At 37.4% G+C, this 12597-nt stretch overlaps 1 protein-coding gene across 2 annotated transcripts in view; it reads right to left on the reverse strand.

Annotated features, from left to right (window-relative positions):
- ANLN (anillin, actin binding protein) overlaps nucleotides 1-12597 on the reverse strand; it is a 61795-nt gene that overhangs the window by 38365 nt on the left and 10833 nt on the right. For both annotated transcript variants that reach the window (XM_076006308.1, XM_012777569.3), the window contains exons 4-7: nucleotides 7166-7551; nucleotides 5785-6007; nucleotides 2489-2679; nucleotides 2117-2224 (exon numbers count right to left, since the gene is read on the reverse strand). In XM_076006308.1, the coding sequence (XP_075862423.1) occupies nucleotides 2117-2224; nucleotides 2489-2679; nucleotides 5785-6007; nucleotides 7166-7551 (908 nt within the window). The remainder of the gene's footprint in view (nucleotides 1-2116; nucleotides 2225-2488; nucleotides 2680-5784; nucleotides 6008-7165; nucleotides 7552-12597) is intronic.

The raw sequence follows: 12597 nt of genomic DNA on the forward strand, positions 1-12597 counted from the left end.
ATATAAGGCCAAATGAACTCACTATGCTCCACGTCTTTTTATCATGGATCACTACCCAAGACTAATTATAATGGTTAAAGAACAAGGCTGTGGTGTCAGAAGGTCTGGCTAGAACCCCTGGTTTCACCATTTATCAGCCATACCATTCTAGGAATTATTTAGTATAAAATATTTTAAGAACCACTGCCCTAAACTCTCCAGAGACATAGGAGGAAAACCTCTAGCCTATGATATAGTGACAAACTTAAGTGAAAAAGGTACTTGAAATAGAATGGAGTGACCAACCATGTCAAATGCTACTAACAGGTCAAGTTAATTAACTGAAAATGATCACTGAAGATCACTGACAAACTTGATAAGGCTAGTGGTCCATGAAGGGTGGGGAACCTGCAGCCTCAAGGCCACATGTGAGCCCCAGATCCCCAAGTGCAGCCCCTCAACCAAATCCAAACTTCATAAAACCAATCCCTTTATTAAAAGGAGTTGTTCTGTAAAATTTGGATTCAGTCTAAAGGCCACACTCAAGGATCCAAAAGGCCACAGGTTCCCCACCTCTAGAAGGGAAGGATTAGCACATTCCTGCCTTCCTTCAAATAGAAATTTATTGAGGTTCCAGTCTGAACCGAGCACTAAGAACACAGAGGTAGATAAGGCTCTCATAGACAGTGGTAGAACGCAAAGTTAATACATTCATGGGAAGATAATATTCCAGTTGAAGTACGCATAAGATGACACAGGGGGAAAAAAGAGTGGCCCCCTGGTTAAGGGTCCAAGGAAGGATTCCCATAGGGGATTAAAGCTTGACCTGTTCCTAACAGTAAGAGCTCACCAGGGAGATAGTCCAGGCAGACAGAAAAGCACGGCAAAGGCAAAGAGATCTAAAAACCTGGGTACATTTGAGAGACTGCCAATAATCTGCATGGCAGGACTGAAGCACATCTGTGGAGGAGGAGGGGAGGGGTCAGGTGAGGAATAATTCTATACATCAAGCCAAGCAGTTTGGACATTTTTCTGATGGTGGCTATGGGAGCTTTCCAAGATTCTAAGCAAGTAAATACACGAATATTTGCCTTTTAAAAATATTTCTCTGGCAGCAACTAGTAAGATGGATTGGAAAGTAGCCAGACTATAAGCAGGGTGCTCAGTACAAAGCTATGGAAGTGAAAATGGTAATGGCAGAGGAAAATATAGAAGGCAAGGCAGCTTGGTGACAGATTTAGAAAACTTATCACTAGATATGTGTGTTTATGTGTCTGTGTGCTAGGGGCAGGCAGATGGGATGACACAGTAAACCAGAGGAAGGAGTCAAGGAAGAACTCCCAGATTGTTTTAGATGGCAAGGCATAGAGTAAAGCCACAGTGAAGACAGAGACTACAAGGGAAAGATGCTACAGCAAGCATAGAAGGCTCATCAAGCCTAGAGTTCAGGAGAGAGATCAGCACAGCAGAGCTAAGCATCACCAGCATTTCTGTGTATGGCTGAATCTAGATATGATGATAGGGAAGAGATGGCGTGTGAGAAGAAAAGAAGGTTGAGGACCTGCTGTTCCTATACTTTCTATTAGTCCCCACTATAAGTATAATTTTATTAGCTTAAAAATATATCCCAACACAGTACTTTGTACACAGTGAGCATATGAATGAAATAGAACATGGTTTACATCCATAAGTTAGGATCTTATTGAAGGCTGATGAAATTTGACAGAAGAGAAATCTGGGAGGGATATGGTCTGAAAGGATTCCAGACAGTCTAAAAATAGGGTATTTGGGAGAGGAATACAGTCATCAATGAGCAAAGTAGATTCTGAGAAACATTTTAGAACCAGCATCTAAGTAGATTGTTAGAAGAATCTGAAAGCAAATGAATGATGAAAAATTTTTTTTTTAAACTTGATTTTAAGGTTATCAGTGAATGTGGTGAAGAGTACCATTGAGATAGGAAAATACCATGAGAAAAGCAGAATTGGTATGTACATTTAACACATTTATAAATGGAAAGTGATAGTTGATTGGAATAGGAAAGTGTGTAAAGAATTATTTTATAATACAGCACTACAATTAGATCCCAACACTATTTTGGTGCCAAGTTCGCTTTTATACTTCTCATTTACATTACCTGTTTGGTTTCTGGTTGTTTGCTTCTTGAGTTTCTGCCTTTTTCTGTACTCCATAAATTGCCCTTGTCAAATCGGCCACGAAGACATGCTAGTTCTTTTTCACGTTCCTAAACCCATCAAAAGCTGTATTTTACACAAGAGCCAATAGTATGTTTAAGTATATCCAAACACTACTGAAACTTTTGTCATTGGTTTTACAATTAAAAAGTTCACAATACATATGGAATTTAGGACAGTATTTCCAATTTGAAATAAGTGACACAGAGAATGAAGATGCTGCTTATCTCTGGTATCAGAATTCACATTTTTTTAATTTCTAGATTATATGCTGAGATCATGAGATGAATAATGTTAAATGTAGTATACCATACCTGCTTGAGCTGTTGTGCTAAATGGGTCGTAGATGAAGATGTGTTTTGCTTGAATAATCTTTCTCGGATGGCCTTTGTATTTGGAGTGATAATGGGGGTTCTATGGGGTGTGCTACGGGCTGGACTTTCTTTGCTATGGTCTTGACAACGCTCTCCAAAGCGCTCCAGGAAAGGCTTAATTCCTGCTCCTCCTATAGAAAACACACACATTTTTGGAAGCTATTCGAAATAAGTAATAATTATGATTTCTATGGAAAAAGTTCTAAACTCCATTATAGCCCTAAAATGTTTTGACACTACTAGGAATATTCATTCACAAAATAAATAATATGAAAATAGTTCAAAATTTTTAAAAAATTTACCTTATTATTCTATTTAATTACATGTCCTAATTTAGTCATAGGATTTAGTTCTTTAAAAAAAATGTGGTGTTTTTTTTATTTTTAATTTTTTTTTTTTTGAGACAGAGTCTTACTCTGTTGCCCAGGCTAGAGTGCCGTGGTATCAGCCTAGCTCACAACAACCTCGAACTCCTAGACTCAAGCCATCCTCCTGCCTCAGCCTCCTGAGTAGCTGAGACTACAGGTACACACCATCATGCCCAGCTAATTTTTTCTATTTTTAGTAGAAATGAGGTCACGCTCTGCTCATGCTGGTCTTGAACTCTGACCTCAAGCAATCTCCCTTCCCTGCCTCCCAGAGAGCTAGGATTACGTGCATGAGCTATTGCACTCAGCCAAAAAAATAAGTTTTAAAAGGGAGAGTGAGATGTCAGTGGGGATTAGAAAATTCTCAAACTGAACAATCAGAACTTAAATCACTAAAAATTGACTGTATGTGTATTGATGAATCTACCTTCGCCGCCAAGTGTCTTGGCCATAACTTCCAGCTACTTACATTTCCATAGCCAGTGTATTTTACCTTGCTTTTAGGAAGCCTAACATGTGAAAATGTGGAATTTTTTTCCTTTGCTTTGTTTTTTTTTTTTTTTTTAGAAAAATTAGGAATTGGGGGTGGGAGGGAAATAAATAAATAAATAAATAAATAAATAAATAAATAAATAAATAAATAAATAAATAGAAAAGAAAAATTAGGGATTATTCACTTTATCAAAATGACAACTCAATTTTACAATGTCTTAAAATAATACTCAATTAAAATAGCATGAAGTACATTTAAAGTAGGGCAAATGGAGTATCTATCAGCCCCATCAGGAGGATTCCAGGGTTGCATTATATAAAAATAGGCTTATCGGCCGGGCGCGGTGGCTCACGCCTGTAATCCTAGCACTCTGGGAGGCCGAGGCGGGCGGATTGCTCAAGGTCAGGAGTTCAAAACCAGCCTGAGCGAGACCTCGTCTCTACCATAAAAATGGAGGGAAATTAATTGGCCAACTAATATATATAATATAAAAATCAGCCGGGCATGGTGGCTCGTGCCTGTAGTCCCAGCTACTCGGGAGGCTGAGGCGGGAGGATTGCTTGAGCCCAGGAGTTTGAGGTTGCTGTGAGCTAGGCTGACGCCATGGCACTCACTCTAGCCTAGGCAAGAAAGCGAGACTCTGTCTCAAAAAAAAAAAAAAAAAAAAAAAAAAAATAGGCTTATCTATATCAGAGGTTGACAAATATTTTTCTTTCTTTCTTTCTTTCTTTCTTTCTTTCTTTCTTTCTTTCTTTCTTTCTTTCTTTTTTGTTTGACTAAGAACAAACCTGGAAGACAAATATTTTTCTGTAAAGGGCCAAACAGTAAATATTTTGAGCTTTGTAGACCATATGGCCTCTATCACAACTATTCAACTCTGAATTATAGAATGAAAGCGACCACAGGGGATATATAAACAAATAGGTGTCACTGTGTTCCAATAAAACTTTATTTGTAAAAACAAGCAAAATGCAGAATTTGACCAGTGGCCACAGGTTGAGGACTCCATCTGTCCCTTATTACCACTTCACACCATATCTCGAACTGCAGTCCATTAGGAATACAAAGAAGCATCTAAATGAAATATCTATGAGGCCCTGGAAATATGATTCTCAGTATATCCAGCAGCCAAGAACAATAAAAAGAATGCTTCTATCTAAGCCTTAAGTCTTTAGAAAATTGGGAGTAACTAGCCCTATTCCATTTCACGATCTTCCTATTGCTTCTAATTTTCATTTTGGTTTATCTGGAAACTGCTGATTTCTTCTTACCCTATAACTAATGACTTTCCCACTCTCATCTCTCTGTTTACTTCCCCTTTATGATAAACTACAGTTTCTGGAGAGATTATATTTTCAAAAAGTTAAACCTTAGAATTAAAGGGCTTTCCGATGAATAAGAATATAGGTCAAAGTAAACTCTATTACCACATATTTGCACCATTTAGTTTAGTCCTGTATTTCTCAGCCAACAGTACGTGGGAGTGTGCACAAGGTGTAAGTCAAAACAAGACAAATATGGCATTTCCTGGCGCATCAGTTTACTATAGTAGGAAATTTTGAATTTTTATATGTAAACACACACACAATATACACACATAAATATAATTAAGGCATGAAGAGAGGTTGATTAATGGGTACAAATATACAGTTCGAGAGAAGAAATAAGGCCTAGTGTTTGGTAAATCAGTAGAGTGACTATAGTTTACAATAAGCTATTGTATATTTCAAAATAGCTGGAAGAGAAGAATTCACATGTTTGTAGCATAAAGAACAGACAAATATTTACGGTAGTAGATATCCCAATGATACTGATTTGATCTTTACAAAATTATATGCATTAAATGTACCTTCAATATATTTAATATGTATATTATGTATCAATAAAAAAATTTTTAAAAAGAAAGAAATGTCTATTATTTATAAATCTTAAAAATCATTAAATACATAAATAAAATTGGGAGTGGAGTCATTTGTTCGCACATTCACTTCTCTCTGCTATTAGGGGTGCCTTCATAATGATGATTGAGAAGCACTGCTGCGCATACTTGGCTTCAAGAATATTTCTCCATTTTGCACCTAAAACATGATTTCTGGTTACATATGCTTTGTCTGCCTCAAAAAATATAGAAAAAAGTATCCAGCATGATCATCCTATAGAAAGCATCTTTAAACTGTTAAAATGTAACAGGTTAAACACTTTGACCAGTAAATGAGCTAGTCTACACTAATGAATATTCATTGATCAATTAAACCTGAATATGAAGAAGTCTCATTTGGAACATTCGAGCATTGGTCCTAGGACCAACAGTGTACCATTCACAGTTGGATTATTTAGAATGCTGAGAATAAATATCCTGAATACAAATACATAACCTGGTGTTGTAGATTTGTCTTTAGGTTGAGACTGCAGACAAATTTCTCTGTTTAGTTCTTTGGACCGAACTGTCTGGGATACAGGTGACTTCACAATTGGTTTCAATACCTCTGTTTTCAGAGGACTACTAGCAGTTTTTTGAAGTAGCTTAGGATTTTCTACCTCACAATTTTTAGCATCAGTGATGGATATAGTAGATTTCACTGGAGAAGAAGTACCTTTCTGAAACATGAAAACATTTAGTGTTAACAACAACATTCACAGTATCTACAAGAATTCCTATACCCAAACAATTCAAATCCTATTTACCTGGTAGCCTTTATATAAGACTTTGAAATATTCTTGCTCTCTAAGAGATTAAACTAATTTGAAAGGTTGGGGAGAAAAATCAACTTAGAAAATGCTATTATTCAAATTATAATATGTAGTTCAATCTGCATAATACATTGATGGGTAATTAAGGATTAGTGGTAGGATAATCTCCATTTAAAAATTTTTTTCTTCATATTATTGCACTAGTACCTTTATTAAAGTTTTAACTGTATTAGATCAAATTACATTTTTATTAAGTCAATATCAATAACAAAATTGTATCTTGTACTTGATGGCTAATTATAATAAATTAAATAATTACTATGTAGCCAAGTACTACACTAAATGCTTTATGCATCTTACCTTATTTAATCCTCCAAATAACCCTTTTCCCCATTTTACATATAACAAGGCTTTGTAAGATTAAGTACTTAGTTCAAAGCCACACTTTTAATTATGTGACTTTGAATGTAGGTCTGTTTAATTCCAAAGCCTAGCTCTATACTAAAAAACAATGGTCAAGAACACAACAGTCTTTTTACCCTTTGGGTTTTTTGGTTTTTTTAAATTGCTTTTTAAAAACTGTTATGGTAATACCTACACAAAGTAAAAGTTTCAAACATTTCCAAAGGATGTAAAGTAAACAAGTGTCATGCCTTGTTTAGCAATTTAGCCTTCCTAGAGGCAATTATAGCTACTAGTTTATTATGTCTTTCTAGAAATAGTGGAATTTTTATATTTATACATTTACACAAAGCATTCCAATAGAGTATTTAATTTTTAATTCTCCCTTTAATGACCAAGAAGAGGCTCCATTATTCCACTATTATAGCCTTTGAATTTGCCTTAAATTAATGTAATTTCAGTTGTCAAATGCCCATTTATCTTGGGACAGGGTACCAAATTTATGATTTTTACTTTCTATGAAACTGATATTCTAATACACTTAGCATATGTTATAAAATACATACCTACCTACACACACACACACACACACATGCATGCATGCATTACCATCCAAAACAAAAAAAGAAAAGGCTTCCAAAGACCAAAATGGTGTTGACTTACCACAGAGCTGGAAATTGAGGCATTAACCAAAGATGCATTAGCAACGCTGGAGGATGAAGCTTTATTCAAAGAGGCATCGCCATCCCTTTGGGAACAGCATGTAGCTTCCTGCTTAACACTGCTGCTATTGATCCTAGCAGATGCTCCACTTGCAGAGGAAAATTTGGATAAACAAGTGGTACCAGGCTGTTCTTGTACACTGTTTTGCTTTGCAGATGAGTGATTTACATCATCTTCCCAGGAGCAAATAGTTGCAGCAAGGTTGGCCAGACGGGCCTTTCTTCCAACTGGAGTTGCTGAGGCATCTGAAAGGGTTGGTTTGGGAGGGGAGGCAGCCTTTTCCTCTGATGGCATTGGTGAGAAGAGTGAGCTTTCGGAAGTATCATCTGAAAATGTTTTCATAAAAAGAGTTAAAAACCATGTTTAAGAGTTACAGTGATGTATATAATACCAGAATCACTCCATACAGAATTTGTAAACAAGATTAACAGTTTAAGAACCAGTGAAAAACTCTTCTATGAATGAAACTACCAAGCTATTTAAATTTGACAATAACTTTTCAAATCAAATGATAGTTAATCCATTTTTTTTTTTCTGGAGACAGAGTCTCACTCTTGTTGCCCCAGCTAAAGTGCCGTGGCATCAGCTGAGCTCATAGCAACCTCAAACTCCTGGGCTCAAGTGATCCTCCTGCCTCAGCCTCCCAAGTAGCTGGGACTACAGGCATGCACCACCATGCCCAGCTAATTTTTTTCTATATATTTTTAGTTGGCCAATTAATTTCTTTCTATCTTTAGTAGAGATGGGGTCTCACTCTTGCTCAGGATGGTCTCAAACTCTTAAGCTCAAATGATCCGCCTGTCTTGGCCTCTCAGAGTGTTAGGATTACAGGCGTGAGCCACTGCACCCAGCCAGTTAATCCAAATTTTTAAAAAACACTAATATATCTATTTTTTTCAATTGTTTGATGAACCATGAACACTGTAAGATACTACACAGTTAAGTTATATTTTTATAATTAAATCATAACACTGCATAATTTAAGATTATGTATCTCACAGGAACTTTTTGTTTTAAAAATGGATTAGACCAATGCTGTACAATAAAACATTCTATGATGATAAATATACCTGTGCTAGTCAATACAGTAACCAGTAGCCACATGTAGCTAGTCAGTACTTGAAATGTACAGCTATGGCAAATGAAAAGCTAAATTTATTTCATTTTAATTAATTGAAATTTAAATACCTACATATGGTTACTGGCTACTGTATTACACAGCATAGTGTTAAACAAAATCAAATGTTTTTCTGCAGTTACTTCATTTGGAAATAAATCTCAAATAGTGATATTCAACCGACAAAGGATCTAGGCCTGTATGTATATGTATACAGAGTATGTATACAGAGTGTATATATAGGGAAGCCAAGGTTCATGGCACCTCCTATTCTACAAATTCAATCAAGGAAAGAAGGATCCCTGCTGTCTAAGGCTCCTACCACTGTCTGAAGTTTCAATTCTATCCCTCCAAAACCTTCTCGGGGATCTTGCTCCAAATAACCCCTCTCTTTATCTACAAACTCTTCTCCGCACATAAACACAGTCATGTGTCACTTAACAACGGGGATACATTCTGAGATATGCATCACCAGAAGTGCACATCATAGAGTATACTAACACAGACCTAGGTGGTCTAGCCTACTACACACCTACGCTATGTGCTATAATCTATTATTCCTAGGCCATAAACCTGTACGGCATGTTACTGTACTGAATGCTGCAGGCAACTGCAACACAATGGTGAGTATTTGTGCATCTAAACATATTTCTCAAAACATGGGTATAGTAAAAATATAGTATTATAATCTTATGGAACCATCTTAGCATATGCAGTCCACCATTGACTGAACCATTGTAATGCAGCATATGACCTTACAGTAATCCCCCCTTATCCTTGGTTTTGCTTTCCTGATTTCATTATGAGCAGTCAACTGCGGTCCAAAAATATTAAATGGAAAATTCCAGAAATAAACAATTCGTGTTTATTTATTTTTGGCTTAAACAGCAGAAATTTATTGTTCCACAGTTCTGGTGGCTAGAAGTCTGAAATCAAGGTACTGGCAAGGTTGGTTCCTTTTAAGGGCTGTGAGGGACAATTTGTTCCATGTTTCTCTCCTACCTTTTGGTGAACTCAGGAGTTCCTTAGCTTACAGATGGCATTTTCCCTGCATCTTCATATCATGTTTCCTATGTATGTGTCTAATTCATAAGTTTTAAATTGCACCATCCTTCCAAGCAGTGTGATGAAATCTTGTACCATCTCACCAGGGACATAGCCAGCATATCCAAGCTGTGGACGCTACCCGCCCAATAGTCACTAAGTAGCTATCTTGGTCATCAGATTGACCGTTGTGGTTTCTCAGTGCTTATGTTCAAGTAACCCTTATTTGACATAGTAATGGTCCCAAAAAACAAGAGTAGTGATGCTGGCAATTTTGATATGCCAAAAAGAAGCCATAAAGTGTTTTCTTTAAGTGAAAAGGTGAAAGTTCTTGACTTAATAAGAAAAAAATCATGTGCTGAAGTTGCTAATATCTATGGTAAAAATGAATCTTCTATCTGTCAAATTGTGAGGAAGGAAAAAGAAGTTCATGCTAGTTTTGCTGTCACACCTGAAAATACAAAAGTTACAGCCAGAGTGCTTAAGTGCCTACTTAAGATGGGCAAGGCATTACGTTTGCAGGTGGAAGACATGAACAGAAATGTGTTGCAATTGATGGCAACCGGGTTCAGTACTATCCAAGGTTTCAAGCATACACTGGGGGTCATGAAACATATCCCCAGTGGATAAGGGAGGAGACTAATGTATGCTCATGTCTCTTTCACCTTAAAAATAAACATCCCCTCATTGACATACACTCTTTTTAGCTACCGCCCCTCTTTCCCTGCACAATATTCACTCACTACCTAACTCACTCAACCAGCCTTCTGCCTATACACCATTGCCCTGAAGTTTGTCTTGCTATTGTCACTAGTGCCAGTCTATACTTGGCAAGCCTTGTATTTCTTGACATCTCTAAAATTATCACTCCCTTTCTGTTTGTGACATTATTCTCTACCAGTTCTCCTGTCTTCCTGGCCTACTTTCATGGTCTTCCAACTATCAACTACCTCCACTTGGTATTCCCATAGGTATCCCAAATAACATATCTGAATTAAAATTGCTCCAAACATATTCCTCATCTTAGTAAATGACATCACCAACTACCTAGTCACTGGGGCCAGAAATCTGGCCTCTTCCTCCCCTCTCCCTCATCCTCCACCAACCAATCATTAAGTCCTATAGATTCTTTCCCCTAAATCTCTCCAATCAAGCTTCCCCTCATCACTTCCACAGGCCCTCATTGTTCTGCACCTTGCTTGTAACATCAGCCTTCTAACTGGTCTTTCTTCTTCAAATCTCTGTCCTATCCAATCCCTCCTCAATTCTGATGCCAGAATTTAGATCTTTCTAAAACACCTGCTTTAAACTTTCCCACCACCTTTCCATTACCTCTTAGTAAAATTCCAATCTGGACCCTACTGCTTTTTTCAAATTTATCTCTTGGTTTTCTACCCCAGAATACCAAATCTTTATAAACACGTTATACTCACGTCACTTGCCTCTGTGTTTTTAGATATTCTAGTTTTTCTGCCTAGATTATCTCTACTTTCTGAAGCCAGTTGTCCTTCAAAGTCTAGCTTAATTGGCTCTATCTCCTCCAGAAAAGACTCCCTGACCACCATCTTCCCTACATACCCTTTTACAGACCTCTATCATCTTCCTTAGAATAAGCACTCTCCTCTAAGCAGATGATAGTTTTATTGTCATGTTTTAGGAATGGGCTTAATTGACCTCTAGCTCTTCTAACTATTCTCTGTCAGAATGACAGGCTTCAGATAAATTATATTTTAGTCTAAGTTCTCAAACATTTAACTGACTGATACTCACAGTCTTGTTTAGCAGTCACTAAGCCATTCATTACAAATGCTTTATTCACAAGTTTCATTTCTTGAAATCAGACAAGATATGGTGCCTTAATGAGATTTATTTTCAAAGAGGAGGTGGGCATTTTTTTTAACATTTGCTTTCAAAATGGTCAAAATCACTGGAATGCTTTATGCTCTAGAATGTTTAGGGCTTTGGTTGTTCTTTTGACCATATGTTAAACCACAACCCTCTCCTTTTTTTTTTTTTTTTTTTTTTAAAGGATAATCTGCCCTCTGCTACCCATAGATAATTCCTACAAAACAGCAATGGGGCATTCTTCTTTTCAGGCACTTTTGTAACCCAGTAGCTGCTCCTCCCCCTATAGATATGGGCACCCCTGCCTCAGGCCAGTGGTAGGGAGGAGCAGGGAGAAGACCTTTTGTTCTTATCCCAGGTGGCACCAAATCCCCAGGCAGGTGGCTGGTGGAGCTCACAGGCTTTATCTTTGGCAGAGATGGGACTATTGAATAGTTAACCACAATAGCCTAGAACTGAGAAGCCCTCCCTTTAAAAGCTCTGTACTTCCGCCTATATTCAAGAAATTTGGATTTTGAGACAAAAAGGTCTCTTTCCTCCTCCCCAAAACACTTGTCCTCATTCTGATTCAGCCTCGTGGACAAGTGCTGAGTTTTCGGTAACATGTTTACTGGTTAGCCTCCTGAGGCTTTATAAAGAAACATGGTTAACCCCACCCGCTACTAAAATGAACATGTGTTGACACCATAGACTAACTGCATTTCGTTATGTGCCACTAAAAATCAGGCAGATCACAGCAGCTAAGAATAGGAGTCCTAAAGTCCAACTATTAGGGTTTGAATTTTAGCTAGCTGATGGCAGGCAGTTTTCTTAGCTTCCCTAAACCCAGTTTCCTCTTCTATAAAATGAAGATAAAAGTAGTATATATCTCATAAGATTGTTGTAAGGATTAAATACTACTAGAACAAAAAATACGTACAATGCCTAGCATATTCAATATGAAGTATTTGCTCCTGAGATTATCACTGCCAGGAAACATAATCTTAACTCTCTGTTGTCCAATATTCGCCAAAATTTCAGTTAAAAGAACTGATATTTATAGAAGACTGTCTGAACTATGTAGTCCACCAATTTCTCAGACCACTTGGTCACAATTCTGGGTATGCATCAGAATTACCTAAGAACTTTTAAAAAAAGTCAAAAGCACACCCAGGGGCTCCATCACACTTCTGAGATTCCAATCCAAAGGTCTGAGTGGTTCTGATACACATCAGCAGGGCTGAGAACAAAGGCTTAAGGAATGCTTCCTTGGGTAGGGCCCAGGAAGCCACTGAGCTGTCTACTTGCACGCACCATGCTAGCTCATTTTAGAATTGCTTCTACTGGCCGGGCGCTGTGGCTCACGCCTGTAATCCTAGCTCTTGGG

This window comes from Microcebus murinus, chromosome 9 (assembly GCF_040939455.1).
Source record: "Microcebus murinus isolate Inina chromosome 9, M.murinus_Inina_mat1.0, whole genome shotgun sequence".
Taxonomy (NCBI): domain Eukaryota; kingdom Metazoa; phylum Chordata; class Mammalia; order Primates; family Cheirogaleidae; genus Microcebus; species Microcebus murinus.